Source organism: Etheostoma cragini, chromosome 24 (genome assembly GCF_013103735.1).
Source record: "Etheostoma cragini isolate CJK2018 chromosome 24, CSU_Ecrag_1.0, whole genome shotgun sequence".
Classification (NCBI taxonomy): Eukaryota; Metazoa; Chordata; class Actinopteri; order Perciformes; family Percidae; genus Etheostoma; species Etheostoma cragini.
This window is the reverse complement of record NC_048430.1, coordinates 1,466,857-1,488,484: the sequence shown is the minus strand read 5'-3', so window position 1 is coordinate 1,488,484 and position 21,628 is coordinate 1,466,857. Positions and strand designations below refer to the sequence as shown.

General features: G+C 41.3%; 2 protein-coding genes and 1 long non-coding RNA gene across 5 annotated transcripts in view; 2 read left to right on the top strand and 1 right to left on the bottom strand.

Moving 5' to 3' along the window:
- The first annotated feature begins 499 nt into the window (after positions 1 to 499).
- Positions 500 to 5,762, top strand: LOC117939294 (glycerol-3-phosphate dehydrogenase 1-like protein). Its single transcript, XM_034864523.1, has 8 exons — positions 500 to 747; positions 1,222 to 1,399; positions 2,035 to 2,175; positions 2,429 to 2,567; positions 2,734 to 2,846; positions 2,954 to 3,187; positions 3,559 to 3,665; positions 5,234 to 5,762. The coding sequence occupies exons 1-8, from the start codon at positions 707 to 709 to the stop codon at positions 5,328 to 5,330; spliced, it is 1,050 nt and encodes a 349-aa protein (XP_034720414.1). The 5' UTR covers positions 500 to 706; the 3' UTR covers positions 5,331 to 5,762.
- On the bottom strand, positions 5,145 to 11,928 carry LOC117939324. Its single transcript, XR_004655556.1, has 4 exons — positions 11,916 to 11,928; positions 6,540 to 6,545; positions 6,319 to 6,320; positions 5,145 to 5,197 (listed from the first exon to the last, which is right to left on the bottom strand). It is a non-coding gene; the product is annotated as an uncharacterized LOC117939324 (long non-coding RNA).
- Positions 11,929 to 12,854: 926 nt separating this feature from the next.
- The window catches only part of LOC117939235 (nck-associated protein 5-like), a 121,844-nt gene continuing 113,070 nt past the window's right edge, over positions 12,855 to 21,628 (top strand). The window contains exons 1-2 of one of the 3 annotated variants that reach the window (XM_034864383.1): positions 12,855 to 13,131; positions 20,596 to 20,698. In XM_034864383.1, the coding sequence (XP_034720274.1) occupies positions 13,001 to 13,131; positions 20,596 to 20,698 (234 nt within the window). In that variant the 5' untranslated portion in view covers positions 12,855 to 13,000. Of the gene's footprint in view, positions 13,132 to 13,272; positions 13,406 to 20,595; positions 20,699 to 21,628 lie in introns of those variants that run through there. The other 2 variants (XM_034864375.1, XM_034864377.1) reach the window with 2 other exon arrangements.

Below are 21,628 nucleotides of genomic sequence, written 5' to 3'. Positions count from 1 at the left end.
GGAAATTGGGCAAATGTTTATGACCAAAGTTACTGGTATTTAATAAAAACATTATATTATGTACCTTTCACAGGTATGAAAATAAGTTAAATATCCTTGTAACTTTGGGAATATCAATTGTATTTCCGAAAATGAGCATAGTGTTTAAAAAAATTAAAGTTTGGTAGCAACATTAACAACAGTATTGGCCAATGAAACCAAGTAGATTTTGCTTACACTTTTGACATTTGTATTAATTATCTTATGTGTATTTGTTATTTGAACTAGTAAACTATTGCGCGGATATTTAATGTCACTGCATTCTTCAGTATAACCATAGTTATGAGTAACGTCTTAACCGGAAGTGTCATTAAATGTGCTGTCTGGCTTGACGTCGGGAAGAATTTCCAGTCAATACGGGCAATTAATAAAGGACCAGTGGTTACACACCATACGTCAGGTTTTCCTTTCTTCGCTGTACTCTCTGCATTAATGCAGCTTTATAAACACAACCAGTGCGAAATTGTGTTAGGTTACACGTGTTAAGATGGTATAATTGGCACTGCATCTTTTTGATGTTATTTCCACTTTTGAAGGAGTGGCTAGAGAGGGGAGGGTCGGATCGGTGGGAGAAATGTGTAGGGCGTATAAGGAAGTTAAAATAGAAGGAATAAAAGAAGAGTAGTGTCTTCACCTGACACGAACAGTAGGATTTACCACTTTCAAAATGCCAGCAAAGAAAGTCTGCATCGTGGGGTCTGGAAACTGGTAACTTTCACAAGTCTTTTGAATGCATCTCACAGAAACAACAGCCTTCCGTTATTTTAGTTTCGGCCTATAACCTGCAACGCGGATTTAGGCAAAGCTGGACCGCCGATAGCCGATCTATGACTACAATGCCTTCACGCTATTTGTAAAAAAAAGATAGGAAAAAAAAATAGGAAAAGTATTCCGCCATTGTGGCCCTATAGCCGCACCTCCTCTATCCTCGCAGCCCATACCTGAAGGTTTAGGCTACAAGCTGCGACATGAACATGCTATGGGCTCATGTGTATCCCTGTAATCTGTTGGGAGGTTAATTTGATTCACACTATTCCCGCAAATCAAACACCTGGTTATGAAGTAAATATGCTGTGTGGCTCCATGGTTCGGATTACCATGGCTCTGCACTGTTTTTGGGTGCCCTTTGATTTCTCTCTAGTTTTACACCAAACGTGTGCTCTTGTCGTTTCCTCTCCCCAGGGGCTCTTCGATTGCCAAAATAATCGGGCACAATGTCAAAGCATCCAACCGCTTCGACCCAATGGTGAACATGTGGGTTTATGAAGAAATGATCGACGGGAAGAAGCTCACAGAGATTATTAATACCGAGCACCAAAATGTCAAATATCTACCAGGTCACAAGCTGCCCAGGAATGTGGTAAGTGCTCCAGTTTAGGAGAGTCGTGATACACAGCCCCGCTTATCAACAGGTGATGCAAGTTACAGCAATCTTAAAACACGCTTTGATTGTACAGTAATTAATTACACTCATAATGAATCTGGGCTGTTATCAGGTTCATCTACCTTTGCTATGTAATTGGACACTCCCTTAAGTCTTCTTGTACTCTTACTGCAACACTGCCCACCTTAACTACACAGCTATCAAGTGCAAAGTGTTTCATCACAATTATCGGTTTCTACAATTTATTCATTAAACATCTTGTATTTTTGTTGTTTAGTAGTGTGTTTGTCCCCTCCATATTGAGATATTTGTTTTGCCCCGGTAAATCTCAATTAAGACTTGGGAATAAAAAGGAAGGGGCCAGCTCTAACCTTTTGTATTTTACCTTTTTTGAAATTGACTAATATAAGTTGTGTACATTTAGTTTTTTATTATTATGGATGTTAGGGACCTGTATGTGCTCTGTTTTTGCTGTCATGTGGGACCCAGGATGGTTTATGTCAAGTGGTTTATTTTGCTAAGAATACATTTAACCACACAACAACAAGAAAAGTGGGAAATCAGCGATACTCTGATCACGCGCTGTTTACAGACCAACTTTGCCTCACTAGGTCGCTGTTCCGGACATCACAGAAGCTGTCAAAGGAGCAACGATCCTCGTCTTTGTTATCCCACACCAGTTCATCACCAAACTGTGTGATCAGATAAAACCTCACATCCTGGAGGGAACCATCGGGATATCGCTCATCAAAGTAAGATCCTGTTACTGTCCGTTGTTTGTCATGTCTCAAAACAAAACAGAAAAAAAGGGGAAACAGAAATATAGTCTGCTGACTTAGCTAAATATTGCTGTGGCCAAGACATCACGGGTCATTGTTGTTGAGCAATACATAATCGCTACACTGAAACAAAAAAATAAATATACATATATTTTAGCTCAAGGCCAGAGGTTATGGCATTGAGTATAGCACAGAAGCTGTCTCTTGATTGGTTATTGTCATCCAGGGTATCGACGAGGGACCAGATGGACTAAAGTTTATCTCGGACATCATCCGTGAGAAGCTGGAGATTGAGGTCAGCGTCCTAATGGGGGCCAACATCGCCAGCGAGGTGGCAGATGAGAAGTTCTGTGAAACCACCATCGGTTAGAAACTTTTTATTCAGCCGCATGATATTAACTGCGGTTGCTTGCATGCAGAGGACGACTTAAGAATGAGAGGAGGATGCTGTGTGGTGGTCTGACAACGTCAAAAACATGGCATTGCTTCCGTTTTAACAAAAATGACTTGTTTCCTAAACTTTCAATACAGGGGCAAAAAATGAAGCAAATGGCCTCATCTTCAAAGAGCTGCTTCAGACTCCTAACTTTCGCATCACTGTCGTACGGGAGTGTGACACAGTGGAGCTGTGTGGAGCTCTGAAGGTGAAGACAGCCACATATTGTGAAGATTAAGTAGTTACTGCTCACAAGAGCTTCCAAATGTCAAATCTTTCAATATGTTAATCAAAAAGCAAAATGTTCCATGCCAGAATATCGTGGCTGTAGGTGCTGGATTCTGCGACGGCCTCGGTTTTGGCGACAACACCAAGGCGGCCGTGATCAGGCTGGGTCTGATGGAAATGATCGCCTTCGCCAAGTTGTTCTGCAAAGGCCAGGTGAGCTCCTCCACTTTCCTGGAAAGCTGCGGCGTGGCCGACCTCATCACCACCTGCTACGGCGGACGAAACCGCAAAGTTGCCGAGGCCTTTGTCAAAACGTCAAAGGTGAGTCCCATAACACCAGAAACATTATCATCATAACTCTACTTTTTAACTATTTTAATTACTCATCAGTTAGCAACAATATTGTCCCAATTTTAGAATACTTCAAATAGTTGCACGATAAACAGTTACAACAGCTAATTTGAATATATAAATGTAGGAGCCATGGAATAAAGTGTTATGGTAAATAGTTTTAGTTGTCTGCTTTTTAATAAACAGGCCACATGCCAAAGAGGCAAGTTAGGGCTCTGAGGCATGCTTTGTGGCCCAAAACTTGGCATACTCCTTTAACAATAGTGACAATATAATAATGAAATGAAGATATATGGAAAACGTCAATGTGGAAACTCTTTCTGTATGTATTTTTTGTCAAGTCTATTATTGAGTTGGAAGCAGAAATGCTCAACGGGCAGAAGCTGCAGGGCCCACAGACCTCAGCCGAGGTCTACAAGCTCCTACAGAAGAAGAACATGATCAACAAGTGAGTCCACTTCTATAGGAACTGGCACCGATGCCTTTCGGCTATCAAATGTGGTTATATAAATTAGACTTACATTGCCAGACCCATCTCCACAGTGCTGTGGAGTAAGGCCTGGCTGGCTACACCACACATACAATACGGGATAGGAGAAAAAAAAAGAAGAAAAAAAAAAAGATCTGGGTTGTTTACATTTCTTTAAACAAATCACAATCGTCTCAGGCAGCGGACGCAGTGACGTAGTCCCGAGAAGGAACTTGTTTTTGGTGGAACATTTGCACCCCACAAAAGAAAACGCCACATCCAATATTTTATCAATTTAACTGTTGACACAATGCAGTAACGTGAGCTATTTAAGTTAGCTGGATACATGGAGAAACCTCATTGGCTCTTACCGGCGTATAGCGGGGTGTACTTCATCCACAGCAATCCCTCCAATCGGTCCAAAAACGTCCACATTAGACGGTAAATGGCGTAAACATATTTTTTGTAAATCTTTACAATCATTGCCTGAAAGAACCAAGCAGGCCTGCCTTGTTTCACGATCCAAATTTTCTTCACAACTTGCCATTTTCAGCGTGTGGGTTGAATTACTTTTGTGTGTTTCCCGAAGTGAACAGAGTTTGAGAACATCAACACATAGAGTGCGGGAGCTGAGTGACAGGGAACTGTACTTCTGTTAAACCTGACTAAATAAATCATGTGAATCAAACTGGACCACTTCCAAAGCCCCATGAATGCATACTCGTCCAATGGTGGGTGAAGTACAGCTAACAGCCTTGGTCCTTGAACACAGGTGTTTCACTTCAGTGTGTGATTAGACTCCTTCCCAGGACTGAATGGGGATGATGCTTAATTGACATCTCAACTCTTTTTTTTGCTTATACAGCATTTTATAATTAGTCAAACTACACATGAAACCCAATAATAAAACTAAGGACACTGTTTTAGAATCTGAATCTGATAAGGTAAAAGCTTTTGTTCTTATATAGAGTATGGGGACATCATGAAATTTCCAGCTTCACCCTGAGCAAAGGTCTAATCCGACACAAGTGAAAACACCTGTGTTTGTGTGTGGTTCCATTTAATTAGGACACATGCCACGTCTGTCTGTCCTAGATCTGTGACCAGTTCACTGTTGGTGTCCTCAAACAAAGGCCTTGTTTAGACGTACGTGGTTGTTTTGATTGGCCTCTGAAAACGTGTCTTTCTAATATCTTCGGCCAGAGTGAAGATCTTTGAAATCTTCGTTTGCACGTAAACTGAAAAAATGGAGGTTTAGGTAGCCAAGGAAGTTAGGGAGAGGAAGTGATTTGTTGCTGTGTTGCTCTTTTGGGGATTGTGATTGGCTAATGTGGGGTTGAGCTTCTCGTTACACTGCCCCCTACAGGTTTGGTATGCTCCTGACGACATATACACATGGCACGTGTAACCGAACACTTTTCTGATAACTGACTGCTGTAAATTGATATTGTTGAAACAGGAGAGGTTTAAATGTCCGTTTATTAAAATAGCCGCCCACGTGTAAACGTAGTCTGAGGCTGAATGTGTTTTATTTTTTTATTCTACAGGTTTCCATTGTTTTCTGCAGTCTACCTGATCTGCTTTGAGGGCAAAGAGGTGAAGGAGTTCATCACCTGTCTGCAGAACCACCTAGAGCTTATGTGATGGGCCAGCCAGCAAGTCCACTGCTGCTCCTTCAATGGCAATGTACTACCACTAGATGGTGAAAGAGATTAATCAGATAGAAACGCACAATACAACAAAGGGCCCTTTTACATGACATTATTTTTATTGGTGACATTTCATAAAGGAGTGTGTATTTTTCTTAGCTCAAAAAGCTATATGGACTTAGCTCTTATTTTGTATAATGTTCTTTAGTGTTAATTTGGCTGGGAGTGACAGCTATTTAAAATATTGTTTTAAGGCACTTTAATTACCAAAATAAATGGATTCATTTTGTAGGGGGCTACGTAAACGCAACACTGTTTGCCTGATTTACTTGTTACTACATGACAGTTTACTATCTTAAAATTGAAACTAAGGACAGTTGTTTTTTTTGTCATCCTGTAGAGGTTTCTTAATGAAATAAATTTATAAGAAACTGAAACTTTTTATTTGTTATTTCTACAGAACCAAAATCAGTCATTTTAGGTAGTGATGGAAGAAGGTGGTGTATCTTAACAGTGTGTCTTGAACTTATCCCTAGAAGCTGACATTCATTCCTGTGTTTACAGCTCTGTGATTGAGTTGTGTTAGATCCCACAGTCAGGCTGTGACGGGCTGAAACCAATTCCCACGAGGGCAGCAGTAACTCGGTATGAGAAAGCAGATTAAAGAACAAAAAGCGTTCTTGTCCCTCCATCACAACCATGTTACAGGTCAGACTGGGGAAACCTTTGATAGTCTCCCGCTGCCTGCCTCTATCTGTCTCCCATCACTGTCTCTATGCCAATTTTCTTTATGCCTGACTCTCTTATCACTGTCTCTCTGTGCTTGTCACAGTAATTTCAAATTAAGAGTAAAATACACAAAGATATGAGCTGTGTTTGAAACCGTTCCCTATCACGGCAATAGTGCACTACATCGTAAGTTTGCCATTTTGTAGTTGTGTTCAATATCTTACCGATTTCCCCTATAGAATACCCACATGCACAGCTAATTTGAATGTATATATGATGTACCCTACATGTTATTCCCGTGTGCCACACTGCAATGCAGCCAGGTTTTCCTGGATAAGGAAAAGAAAAGCAGAAGCGCCCACGTAAATGGAAAAGGAAAATTGGATTTTGTTTCGAAACATTGAAAATATATTTACGTATTGAGCGACAGTTTTCTATTTATTGACTAGTGACTTTTAATCTGATTGTAGATTACAATTCACTATTTGTAATAAGCAGCATCAATGTGCCCAAAATTAATTTCCCACGGGGGACAATTAAGTGTATCATATATTCGTATGATACTAGGCGGGCCTCCGTCACACAATAAACCGGCTACTGACGCAACAATGTTTTTAGAATGTCCGAAATCTCATTAGGTCATTCCCTATATAGTTCACACTTTAATAAACACTATACAGGCAATAGTGAGTGAGTGAATGAGGGAACGGTTTCAAACACAGCTATGGACATCAAGTCTGTCTTTCTCCATGTGTCCATTGGTGGGTAACTTTCCAAGCCATGTCCCCCTGCAGGCTGACAGGCCAGATCCTAGAACATCAAAGGGTTCACTGGGAGGGTGATGGAAGAGGCACCAGTTTTAGGGGAGAGTTTCCACAGGTTCCCGTGGGAGAGCCGGGTCCCACAGGTCGATGTCCTCTGCAGCGGGATGTCTCTTCTCATCTCGGAACAGCAGCTGTCATCTGTGTTTTTTTTGAGCGAGCGCTGAGACCCTTGTGATGGTTTGACACCAGCCCAGATCTTCTGTTTCAAAGAAAAGGCCCACCTTCAGATGAGACCCAAATTTGAAAGAGGAGCTTAATCACCACGGTAACTTGTATGTTTGTACCCCCGACCCTGACCCCATGCACACATTATACACTGTCCTCCGGTTAAAGGCCCTTTAAAGGATAATAGCACAAGAGGATGATTGAGGTCAGTGTAGTTTCTGATTTACATGCACCTATGTGCTTCATTACCTTTAAAGCTTCACTTGAGAGAATTGAGCGAGTTTGGCTCTTTCCAAAGTGAAACAAATATACCTTTCAGATGCTGCCTGATAAACACATTTATCTCTTTTGGAAAGAGAAATGTGAAAACATCAATTTGTGGTTTTATGTAGAGTTATGTGTTAGTTAAATTACAAAGGTAGTGGTTTCTACCGAAAATATAGTCACCAACAAAATCTGTCGACAAGTCTTGCGGAATAACTAAAATTCTGTCTTTAAAAGTTCATTTCAACTCCATTGTGATGAGGTGGAGGCAGATATAATAAAGCTGCTAGAATTCATATTTTTTACATCTACAATGGATGAAATGACTATGTGAAAGTGGACGCTGGCCGTGACAACACTCCCGGGAGAAATATCACTCCACTTTGCAGTTACACACAGATTTACATCGGTTTATTAGCGTCTTTTAGCTGTTATTTATTTAAAATTTTTTGCAGCTGTTCACACTCACAAATCTTATCCGTGTCCGACTATACTCTACCTGCAGCAACCAAATGACAAAGTTAGCAATTAAATTAACATAGTGGAGCATTAGGCAGCAAAAGCGCAAGATATTTCTCTCATGAGTTTGTGGTGGAGACCAAAAATAAGCTAAAAGGAGAGAGAATATCTGACCTGCATTCACTTAATTTTTAAATTATTTAAGTAAATTGAGCCTTTAAAAATCATTTTTTACTATTACAGTTGGCTAAAGTAAAACATTTGGTGCCGTTTTAAAAAATGCCTTAAAGTGATAAATGATCTGGCTCCGTGCCATCATAAAGTTTAAAAAGACAAAAATCTTCCTGCAAATATGTTCTACTAATAAGGACGTACTGAATTAATTAACTACTAAACATAACAAATGTGGATTTAATCTCCATTACAGCCCTGTGTTTAAAAAATAAATAATAAAAAAAAATGTTATTAAGACCCTTTCCACATTCCACATTCAGTATGGATATGATTTAGGAGGTGTGATAAGACTGAGCTATTATTCACAGTCTGCTTATCACACCTGTGTCTCTCAGAGATGAATGTCTCAGTTGTGCATCCAAACGTCTCCCCTGAGTACTCCAGGGCTTTTCATTTTATTTATCTTTTTAAATATGTGGGCCACCCCTGGGACAGACCACGTGCTTCACGCCTTTTAGATTTATAGAACCCAGAGAGGTTTTGCTTCAGTGTGAAACCTTGCACGTCAGCTAATAACTCATCATATTACCTACAGGCACACAAGTCTTGGCAGCTTGGTGTTTACACTTTATACATTATAATCTATTTTATATCTTTATATGTGGATACATTCATTGATGTGTGTGTGTGTGTGTGTGTGACACAGAGGGGTTGAGAGTCTTTCCTGCATGCTCAGCTAATTACAGGCCACTGATCTCGTCAGCTGTCCCCGCCACACTCTTTTTACATGTTAATGACAGCCAAATGGGACCTCATATCCTTCCTCCAGCTCATACAATGCTCTCATTGAAAACATAAGAGATGGAGAGAAAACTGAAAGAAAGAAAGCGAAGGATGCCACTCCTCGTCCCAGCTGCCGTTGGCTCAGTGGCAGAGGGCACGGAGTCTTGTCCGTGAAATAACAACCACTCCTAGTTCTCTCTCCTCAAATCCTCCCCTTGTTCCTTCACTTCTGCCCGGCTGTCTTCATCATCGCCTCAGCCTAATCTGGGCACGTTCATGGGGGACGTGCATCCCCAGACTCTGCCCCACTGCGTCCTTCTGTGTTTGCCAGAGAAAAAAGAAACTGGAGGGTGCAGGGGGGGCGGGGTGAAGGCAGTGGTTCTCTGGGGTTTGTCTTTTGCCTTTGCAGTCTGGGGGAAGAGGAGGAGAACTTGGCAGAAAGCCCGGCCGTGGCACTGCATACAAACATGGGGTACAGAAAAAAACACAAGGCCTATTTGTTTGACTCTCTCATCCTTTTACCTCAGGGAGAGTAGAAAAAATTGCATGAGACATCCATGAGGTACGGTCGGTCCTGTCTTCCTCCGGACAGCCATCGATTCTGCAACACAGTCAGGGGACTGAACAGAGACAAATGGAAAGTTATCCACGTCAGGAAATCATTGTCCATAATTCAATGAAATTAAGTCAATTTGTGCAGCAAAGACTTGGCAGGATGCCAGCCTTGTTTGCTGCTTAAAAAAAACTGAAAAGCAATTTGATTAAATATAAAATACCATGCCATAACGGGAATCTACAAAACAGCATCAGGAGAGTAACCACAATTTATCACCGCAATATCTCTGACTAGACAAAGGGCTGACAAAGTCAAAGCTGGATGTCTCCCGTGTTTTTTGTATTCTGCATTACATCTTGGTTCTTAGCTTGATTTTGTGTGGTTTCAAAGTAGCTGACATCAGCGCAAACTCCACAATTGTCTCTCTGATTTGTGGAAGATGAAATCTTTCCTCTATGCACTTTACTTGTCTCTCTCGAGTCCACGCTAACATGCACATAAAGATGCTTTCTGGGGCTGCTAATGTGAAATGGGACATTGCTGGGTTCCCGGTGCAGCTGCAAATAACATTGATGTGGCATTCCAACATGTCAGTGTAGCGTGGGCCATGCACAAAACCACTTCCTGTTCTCCGGAGCAAATATTCACAAGGGAGACTCAAACCGGCCACATGTGCATGGATGGATCTAAGCAAAAATTATGATTTGACAAGTCTGATCAGATTCAGTTTCCAGCATGATGTTTTCCATCATTTGTGTATGTAAATTAGCTCCGGACCACATTATTAATAACCCCAAAAGTATATAATGGTTTGACTTTCCATCTATGTTCTTTCCGTCTTGACAGCATTGTAGCACATGTAGACCCCCGGGATCATCTGGTGTTTCAATTCCACGTGTTGTTGTGTGTGTAAATGTCCCATTGATAGGAGACAATGTTTTCCATAAAACAGGTACACCGAAGGAGTTGTAAGTATTGCAGTAACCCGCAGAGTTGACTGCTTTATGACCGCTCTGGTCTGAGCTGCAATTGCGGCTAGCAGTCCTAAAGGGAGGGATTGTGGTTGAGTGATAAAGAAGCCAAACACGTCTTGAAGAAGATAGGTTGTTACTGAAATGGGTGTTTATCTATTTCTGCATCTGTTTTCCTGCCATATTTGACCCGTTCACCTGTGAAATTTCAATCCAAGTCTATCTTCCTCAGATAGTCCAAAGCTGCAAAATTAGAGCATGTTTACGTTTTTACGTGCACAATGTAAGCAATACAAAAAAAGGGATATGATTTTTGTCCTTGAATGAGTGATGTTTCTTCTACTGACCGTTGGCATGGTTGCAATGTAAAGGACTGAACTTCCTCAATTTGTTGCATGTACGGTATACTAACTGCTTTGACCTGTCTACTTACATCCTCTCTGAACTGCTGCAGAATATATATGGCTTTCCTCTCTGCGGTGCACCACGGCAATCGTTTCCTCAGTCCTCCTGCAGGGCTCTGACCTGTGACATGAAGGTGTTGTACCTCATGCCTGGAATGGATCCGGATCTGCCGCAGGTCAAGATGTATGTTCAAGGATCATTGCATCCTTGCTACGATCTTAGGGCAAAAACATTTCTGTGCACATCAACTTGTGTGCAGTGTTTTGGCCAAAACAACAGCTGCCAAATGGTAATAGTTTGTGCAAATAATAGACCCTTAATACTTACCAGATTTATGTAAATGATGAGTTAGGCTCCTTCACTATAAAAGAAAAGAGCTAAGGAGAGTAAAGTGTTTTTCTTTCCTTTCTTCCAAGATAACAGCATATCAGACTGGGTGTAGGAGGAAGATTAGAAGATGTGATGTGATGTAGGAAGGACAGAGATTTAAACCATTTTTAAAAACACAAGGGCACACAAGTGTTCACACATACGTACACACACATACACACATACACACACACACACACACACACACACAGGTTCTGATGCTTCAGGTAGCAAAGCTGTAACTTTCTTTGATGTTGGATTTTCTTTTCCTTAACAGATGCAAATAACGTGTAGCTACATTATTTACTGTGGCAATTGAAAGTTTCTGCATAACAAATAAAAATGTATTTATATATTTATTTAATCTGGCATTCCTTTGATTCAGGATTTTTCTATTCGATTAAAATAATACCTACATCACAGGCTTTTAATTAAGAAATCAAACACTGACATTATTAAATGCTTACTGTAAATGACATGGTCATTTTCCTTATATTATTACCCTTCTCCTTCCTAACATTTGATTCCAATTAGCATAATACAATGCTGCTTATTATCTGATTAGCTTCTGACATTTAGGTTTAAGTGAATGCCAATGATGAAAGGGGTTATGTTCTACGCTTGGTCTGGCTGTTCGCCGAGCTTCAAAACAGCTCAGAAATTGCTAATAATGTCTTTTCAACTTGGTTTATGCATCTTGTATCTTTCAGCTCTTCACAGCCCAAAGTCTTGCAATGTCGTCAGCCCACTCAGTCTCCCTCTGTCTCCCTCTGTCTACCTATGTCTCTGTGATCGAACAATGTTGCAATGCAGTGAGCTTAGAGGGGAAGAATGCGACAACAGAATGGAATCACAGGAGAAATTATTGCAATTGAGACCACACGGAATGCACCAGAGATGGGTTGAAGATAGCATTTGTTCACAGTAGGTTAGGGATGACAAACAGTGGGCGGCTGATGCCATAGCTGAAGGCCATGACACCCAGGCAGCAGGCTAATAACATGAAATTCATTTATTTTAAGTAAAAGCATGTTTTCTCTGAAAATGAAAATGAAAAAATAAACTAAGAATGACATCTGGGATACGGTTGATTCAACATCTTGTGGTCTACGAGGATGAGCAGCAGCTAAGAATGAAGCGCGCTAAGGAGCGCCCTGCAGAGGAGCCAATCAAAAACAGAGCCCTAGTGGCTCCTGGCCGGCATAGAGAAGTCTACTTGGCAGTAAAGCTAGGAGTCATGTGCCTCCATCTAAATGAGAAGGCAAGAAAGGAAAGAGAGACAGAGAAGGGGAGGTAGAGAAATACAGGCTGAGCTAAGAGGCTGGGGACTCTGCCAAGCCGAGACACTTGAGGAATGCATCAGCAGCAGCTCTCGCTTCACAGTGATACCATTACTGCTATCTGAGTCAGAAAAACAGCTCTTCTAGTCTAGTCAGCAAGTCTCATAGCCAGTGTAAACAGATGGGAGGTAACACATCAGCTTAAACAAAGAGAAATTAAAACCTACAAAAGAACCTGCGAGATTTCAATCACTGAATTATTTTTATTTTTTGTGCATTTACCAAAAATAATGCATGCATCCAACGTGCAAATTGTTATAAGGCCTACTTGCTCATGGCTGCTTGTCTCGCATCAAATGCATTTCAGCTGAAGTGATCATTGTCTTGTCTTGTCAATGTTTGTGGCGCATGTGGTGGGACTCCTCCAGCCCTAACAGTTAGTTAATAAATGCAGGCCTTTCAACAGCTGCTGGTGATGTAATGTGGAACTTCTCCTCACTCTCCTTATCCTGCCGCCCCACCCTGCCTCCCTAACTCCCTCCACCAGCACCCTCCCTTCTATTTACAAGTCTTATACTGGGGGTTGCTGCAGACTTCCAGCAACGGCAGCACCGATAGTGTGTTTAAAGAGTGTGTGTTTGTCCGTGGCTTCCCCCTGCAACACTTCCAGGGGAATTTACGACAGCATGTTTTCAGCTGCCATCAAAGGACATTCCACATCATCAGGTTGTCTTCCTAACCAAAACACCTCTGAGAGTCTGGGAACTACAGAGCTGGCCACAAACCTGTTGAGTGGAGAGGATCCGGCCGGCGCAGAGTAAGTTTGGATTCCTGCTTGTTTTTAGTATGATATTATTGTAGGCTGAACTCATTTACCTTTATTGATAGTCTGTGAGAAGTGTGCATAAATGGGTGCAAAGCATGATGGGATAGGTGGCAATTAAGGCAAGTTGCCTGCAATGTGGCAAGTAGAGCATGTGTGAGCATGTGCAACCAAATCGACAGTTTAATTTGGTTGAATGGTTTGAGTTCACATTGACAAAGGACATTTTTCTCAAGTAGGCCTAAAGTAACAACTGGTGGTTTCCCTGGTGAGTAACATAAAGTATGGCTTTGTACATTTTAACCCTAAAAGCAAGGTATGTTTACTGGCACTGTTAAAGCGCACAAGCAATTGAAAAACTTGACAAAATGAATGTAAGCTTTGGATTCAAACTGCTTGAAACATGACAAAAAGATACTGCTAAATTAGTGTTAGCTAATGTAACCCTATTTGCTCCCAGATGGACACATTGCTAATTAGCTAGCTAGCTAGTTGCAGCAAAGATCAACTCCAAAATTATAATAAGTTGCCAAATCAATATTAGCTAGGTTTTTTAATTATCTGTTTAAACCTAGAAAAGATGTAGCCACTTATTCATTTATTTCAAGATAACATAAATAATACTGAAAAAGGAACTTTAGAACTTAATTTAGCTATCTTATCTAGTTATCTCTTCACACCCATGATTAAAATGTAGCTAGTCTCTTAGCTATTCTCTAAGCTTATTAGCTAGTTGCAGTAAATAACAGTTTATATATTGGGAACAGAAATTAAAATGAAGCTAAAAGAAACTTACTGTAGCTAGCTAACATGTTGTGTGATGGATGAAACGTTAGCCGCTAGCTAAAGACACTGTAGCATGTTTTCTGGATTAGAAATTGTATTTTGTGTTAAATGCTATGTTGCTAAGCGTTGATGTTGAGGAAACTACCCTTCAGAAAAAAATATTGTCTGTGCTTAATTTTTCAAATGCTGTTAACGCTAAACTGTGGCGGCTGATGTTTGCATTACTATTCTGTGACAGACATCACACAGGAAAAACATGCAGAGAGATAAACACACACAAACACACTGTTGCTTCTCAAGCTCTCACCAGCCTGCTGATGAAATGTGTGTGTTCAGTTATTTAGTGAGCTGCCCATCGCATGATGCTCACATACCAAAGTAAGAGGGGGGCACGGTAGTGTATTTTGATAAGGGTCGGAAATTCCTCTGCCCTCTCTTGGCTTGCTGCATCACCCCTGGGCCTATGGAGTATATTTTCTGGAGTTTTTGCTACCTGTAGCGCTATCATGAGAGAGTTCAGCAGTGAGTCACGCTTTCGGCTGAAGCACGCTGGGTTGCAGTGGAGGGTCCCTCGACAGGAAGCTTAGTTGATTTTTTTTCCCAGGATGTATATTAAAGCATCCTACGCATCTGGTGGGATAAGCCAGGGAATTGCTGGGACTGCCCTCATGAACAGGATGACGACATTGTATTCATTGTTTTTCTTTTTTTCCACTAGACCTCCAACCCTTCACGCCTTAAACCCCCACATTATATTGCCTGCTAAGTACTGCTGACTAAACGAGATTTAAAGCTGCCCAGACAAATTCTGGCAGAATCTGATTAAAGGTGTCTGAGAAACACATTATCTTGTTAGCAGATTGTTTCCCTTTCATCCTATTTGACATGATTTTGGTTTCGGAAGTAATTTAGGTATTTGCATAACATAACATCTGAAAACCAGTCTTTTCAGTCTTTACTGAGTGCTGATGGAATGGAACATAAGTCATGTTTGACAGGCTTTATTGAGCAAGTAGGCAAAGTCAAATATTGATAGTACACTCTTCAAAGAGACAGAATGCCTGAGAGGGCCAGTGGAGAACACTTAAGCAAACATGCCGGAGCATCTGGTGTGAATATAAGGACAGTTGCTAAAAAATGCAAAACTATGTGTCACATATCTGACGGCTTATTGTGAACACTTAACAGATGATTTACAAATGACTCGCGGCTCTCCTGCATGTCTTGCAGCTTTGTGACTGTCAAAACACAATGAGGCTCTCCATTTGTTCCTGATAAAATATGCAGTTTCTTTACTCCTTCAGTCAAGTTGTCCCTGCCTTGGCAGAAGAAGGCTTGTCTTGTTGCCACAAAGAGCAGTGTTAATTTGGAATAATGTTGGGTTTTAAGACAAAACAAGCAATTAAAGAAGTTAACTTAGGTAGTGAGAACTTTTGATGGCCATTTTGTCATACATTTTTGTCAGGATATACAGTAGATTAGGACCAATTGATTACTTGAAAGTAAAGAATCCATAGCAGCCACATCCTTGTTGTATACATACATTCCTAAGCCACCATCAACACCTGCACTCATTCTCATTATTTTTGAAGGAAATATGTTGTTTATTCAGCAATGTAAAGGTGGTCTTTTGTAAAAACAAGAAAGACATGAGCAAATTACTTAGTGTCCATGGATGTCCAGTTATGCAGACAAAGATTCTGCTTTTACCTGTTGATAATAACGTGGCTAGTACAAATTCATACTTCCCCTAATCTGCTTTAAATGCCTGAAAGATAAGCAAGCTCATGCAGGATGATATTAGCAGTGATAAGGATGTACTGCCGGGTCTTGATTAATTAAATTTCAGATAGATTATAATCACAGTTACATAAATTGGTATAGTGTTCTAAAGGATCCTTCCTTTCTTGAAGCGTCAACATTAATTTTAAAGGGACTGTTAAATTAGCCTTGACGGTAAGCCTCTGATTTTCACACCCATGCGATACATACTTAAAAGTGATGCTTGTTATAAGCATGGTTTGAACGCTGAGCACTCTGGCAGCAACCATGAGTGAGCACACACTGGAAAAGATTATTTGCTGACTGTATGAAAACAACAACAGATAAAATATGGCTTATTGTTCGAGATTCCCAGACAGAGTAATTCCATGTTAGGCCGTGCCAGGCCTACAGTTCGTAGTCGTGCCAACTGTACCGGGACACATGCAGAGGCAGGATCAAATTAACTGGCCAGCAGAGGGACACAAAACATCCGATCAGCATCGGCCATCTGTGCTGCTAGAATACAAATGGACCTCACTCTCCGCATTTTAAACCCCACATCAGACACTTGCATGCTTCAATTTTCCCCTCAATGAATGGAAAGTAATAGCAACCCAGCAAATTAAACTCAGAGACTCAAACGTATAATCTTCCCGGCCATTCATTCTCCCAGAACATGGCAATCTGGATGAATCATTCAGAAGAAAAATAAAGAGAGAACCGGGCTCTGCGCCGTGGGGGGATGCCTCTGCGCTGACCCCGTTTCACTCTCCCCCTCATTCAAGGCAGATACAGGGCATGGAGAGAAAATGAATTGGTTCCTGTGGCAAAGGGGGTGCACCAATCAATGTCCAATCCCATCCACCATCCATTTTCAGGCCCTGGCACTTCCTGGCATTGCTCTCTTTTAGGGCAGCGGGGAATTGATCATAGAGGTCAGAGTCCCTGTTTGGCCAAGAGGCTTTTCTTTGTGGGACTTTTTTTGTTTTTAGTAGTTTTATAATAGATGGGAGTGCTAATTGAAAACTCATGCAAAATGCACGCCTGGAATCCCCTGCTCTTAAGGCTCTCCATGCTTCATTCTTTTCATCCAGATGGCCATTGAAATATTTACTTAAATTCATTTGCTTTTCCATTTGTAGTATAGTTTAATATGTAACTCAGGGCTAAATCAATCCACAGCGAAAAAACAAATGTAGGACAATCTTTAATTGCAAAATTTTGCTAGAATTCTTTTATCATGAGAGGTTTCGTTTCATGAAAAAAAGGGGCAAAGTGCAAGCCACACACTTCACCCACTTGATATCTATGTTTGAACTTACAATGACAAAGATTTCTTACTTGTGGTGTGACTCTTGGCACAGTGTGAAATGAGAATATGCGTGGGTGAATGCCTGACTGTATTAGGTACAAAGGGCAGTATTGTCACTTATGGCAGAGTTTTGGTCTCTGTAACACTGCAAAGTCAAAAGCCAGCGGGTGGAGCAACAGTGTTTCTTCAGCAGACCTTCTCTGTATGTATAGGATTATCCTGGCTACGAGTTAAGATGAGAGCGCAAGTAAAAGGTTGGTGATTGCAATAAATTCACAGCTGCCTAATTCTTTTCAGCTTACAAAGGAACAGTATCAAATCTGAGCCATGACAATCCATATTCATGGACAATCTGGGCTTATTATCACCATTTATTCACGAGGCTCACAGTCTGTTCCGTTTACAGCGATCTCTCAATGGGTGTAAGTGTTATCATTAAGCTGTTATCCCCTCACATTATCCCTGTTGTAGTTTGGAGCTGTCTGGGGCTGTGTGACCTCAGCTGGGTCCTCCCTTGTTCCTGGAGCAGATGTTAAAAAGGGAGTCCCCCCCTCCCACCTCAAACAACCTCCCCATTCTGGTTTACAATCACACACACACACACACACACACACACACACACACACACACACACACTGTCCCACAGCGCCTCCTCCCTTCACCCTGGCATCTAATTAGGCCTACTGCACAAAGACTCCCAGATGTCAGCGTCCTCCTGGCCTCCTTTGATTATATCCTTTCCACCCCACTGGCTGGCTTGCCGACTGGCTGGATGGCCGGCTGGGGGCTGTGTGGACTATAGGCGTTGACGCGTGTCACTCCGCATAGGTCAACACCGAACCGGTTTAACATATTAGTAATTGCTTTTGGTGTAAATCACAGGGAATCCGGAGGGAGGGACAACGTTCCTGAATGGGTTGCAGTTGCAGAAAGGCCCTTGAATTGTAACAAACGTAGGCAAAGGGGCATTTAAATTTGTCAATATTTCCTTATGGCATTCTTTTGATCAATGGATCACTGGTTAGTCATTAAACCAGTACTTTAAACCAGTGTGCTTCTACATATTTAAAATAGCGTTTGTCATGGCCAACAGTCACAAAGTGAAGTTTTTCTTTACAAGATATGTTTCCAAGAAACATTAATGACGTAACGGTCAACAAGTTTGTCAGCTGTGGAAAATTGGCCATGGCGCTGCTTTTTACAGATCAGCTTTCGACAGCCAGTCAGATTTTCAAGCTTCGATGAACTCAGGTTCTGCTCAGTAAATATTAAATGAATGAGATGTTGATTACCAGTTCTCTGAAACACATTTTAATGCCTTGGAATAAATGTCTTAAGTTCTAACAGAACCTCAAATTTAAACTTTCAGAAAAATACTGAGACCTCAGCAAGTAAGTGCCGTCCAAACAAACCAAAGCAATGACAACATAGTCTTACACCAGCCATGACCGTTTTAGCCATTTGTGTAGTGCTCTTTAAATGTCTCCATTGACTGATGAGAGACAAATCTCTGGCTTTTATTGGCTGGGTGTTGAAGGGTACACAGCACACAATATCGGTCAATAACCTCTTTTTAGTAATCAGTATCTTTACTGGCAACTATTGCATCTTAATTTATTTAGTTTGTAAAAAGACTAAACATCATTTGGTTTGTCAAAGGCAAGCTTGGCTTTTATTGCCTGATATCTTATACCCCTGATATCTGTCTTAATCTGTGTGTTTGCTTAATCTTTATCACTTCCAATCGGTCCACATACTCATCCCACACACTTTCTATACCCTAAGGAAAATGGTGTCTTTGTTTTCCAAGTTGGGTCTGGGCAATCAGACACACTGCTATAATCCACTTTAATCATTCACTCTCAATTTCCTATAAACCCCCCTATCTCTGTATCGAAGGGAAGCCATGGGCTTTTACTTCCTCTCCTAATCTTCAGCGGAAAGGGACCAAACTGAAATGCAATATAAACTTAGACCAGTATTTCTTCTGATGTAATACATTTGCACAATTAGTCATTACAAAGCCAGACCAAGAGACAGGCAGGAGTCTGTCATTAAAGACATTTCACATCCTGTTCACTGATTAGGCAACTTCCTTAGACACTACATAACCCAAGGGTATTTAGAAATGGGGCAGAAGGAGACTGTGTCATGTTAAGAAAAATAACATCAGTTCTGGATGAAAACGTAGTGGCTGATCCTGAATGTAATATGATTTTTGCGGCTTCGTGTCAATACGTTTTGACTTACCAGATTGGCAGTGGATGGAACATGTCGTGTTGATGTGTGGGAATTGTTTGACAAGTGCAGTCACGCTGCTGAAGCTTTGGACAGGGTGTTACAAATATAGCCTGCAGCAGATGCAAAAGGCAAATGTGGTTGCATAAGTACGTTTGTGAGGCAAGTAAACACAATTGAGCTGAAAAAGGGATTAACAGAATTCAGCCTCATTCTGAACTTAGTGGCCAATAGTAGCATTTAGCGGGTGTGTGTTTATCACACCATTGGATCTTATGCCAAGGGTGTTATGAGATGATTTTGGTAGGTTTGCTACGATCATTTCTAAAAAGCACTTCTAAATGTCATACTGGTTATAGAGTTTACTGTGAAAAAAGATAATCTTCAACAAGGCGCATCTATTTTTTAATATCCAAGCTACTGTCAACAGCATTTTTTTTAATTCACTTGACCCAGATTTTAAAAAATGGCGGTCGTACTAAAACGCCATACGCAACATACACTACGCCGTACAGTACTTTGAGTGTACACCTTCCTGTACAATTGACGAAGATGAGGGAACAGCAGTTTCACCAGATGTTGCTATGATGATGAGCTGAGAATCCCGTCGCCTACACTGAGGGAGTACTATCCCATATAATGTAGTCATACATGAGCCGTACCATACAGTGGAAACACGGCACTACGTAGGACACATCAGGTATTCATACACGCATACCTGCACATGGTACTGCCAGTTGTGTTGCACAGATAGGATCTCTGACCCTGAAGCGTCCATCAGCTGACCTTTGACCCTGTCCTCACCAACGAGGAAATGGTGTGCTTACTCTGTGCACCACCACAGTGACTCTAAAGCCTGAGCTCTTTGTAAAGGAGTAGTATGCGTGAAGTGAAGTGTTTGTCTTCCGCTGTGGCCTCAGTCAGACCAGGTCGGACTGGTTCCCAGCACTGTTTGGAATGGCTTAGAAAAACAAAAGGGCTGAAGCTTGGGGTTTTGGATTGGGTTGGAGGGCAGGATGCCTGGTTGACGCCAAGTAGTAAGATGTAGTTGGAGCTCTGTGATCCTAGAATCCTGCATAGCGGACAATCCCGCTCCTGTACTGGCTTGAATTTCAAGAAAAAATACTAGAAACTGAAAGAAACTGGAGAGAAAGGATATATATATAGTGACAAAAGAAGAAGAAGCCTGTAATAGGTCTGAAACTGCTGCTCTTAACTTGGACTGTGAACTCTTTTAAAAGGTGAAAGCCCCTCTAATAGCGGAAATGTGACCTACCGGACATGAGGTGTTCCTTGTTGACTTTCTCACTCCACCTCCCTCTCACTCTGTTCACTCCTCCCTTTTCCCCTCCCACCAGGGCTTCACAGGTGTGTGGATCGCCACAGGGCAGAGGGACCATGTACAGACACCTGGAGAGAAGAGAGCAGTTGAAGAGATTGTCTCATGACAGCGGCCTGCCGGTAAGTCCCGACACGCGGTCCGTCAGACTGGTCACTTAGTTGGGAAGCAGACATTGTGGAATGTCCTCATTCTGTCTTGTTGATCTACTGTATTGCTGCAGTATGGACTTTATCCCCAGAAGGAAATGTTTGAGAATCTTTCAGTTTCTTTTAACTTTAAATGGCTTAGAATATAGGAGACTTTGAGGTGAAACAGACAATTATTTAGGCATTGGGGATACTGTAGATACTATCAAATTTCTAAAAGAATCATCATTTGTGTTGTTTTTTGTTAATGATGTTCTCTTTGGGACAATACTGGCAATGCTGTGGCTTGTTTAGACTGCACTTCTGCAGGTGGTGATCTTTTGTCTCTTTATACATAGTGGCAGTTTTATATAACAGTTTTCATGCTAATTATCCACTCTTCCCATGCTCAGGCAACTGCTTCCCAGGAAAGATCCTCTTATCTCGACCGTTTTGGATGAGAAAGAAAGAGAACTTTTTAAATTTATCAATCAGACAAGAAAATGCACATTTACAATAATGCCACAGACACCCTGAGATGCAAGCATTGAGGCTAAAATGAAAGTTCACAAATCCACAGGTCAAGCAGCAGAGAAAAAACAACAGCCTCCCATGACTGTTTGTGAGACACACTGTGGCCTCTGGTGATTGACAGACTTATCTCTATGCCAGGCTGTTCTTGGAAGTCACTGGAGTGGAAACTTGTTTTTGGCTAAGAGTTAACTGAAGGTGAAGCAGTTAACTTTGGAATGTCAAGTGCACACATATAGCGGCTACTGTGTTGTGTCTCTGTGGTCGCGAAGAAGCTTAATTTCCCCTCAGTGCATACAGTGCCGTCACTGTGCAGGAAATACTAAGTCAAGAGTCTTAAAATAGCATTTTGATGAAAAGAAATGCAGAAGCATTTCATCATGTGACATTTGT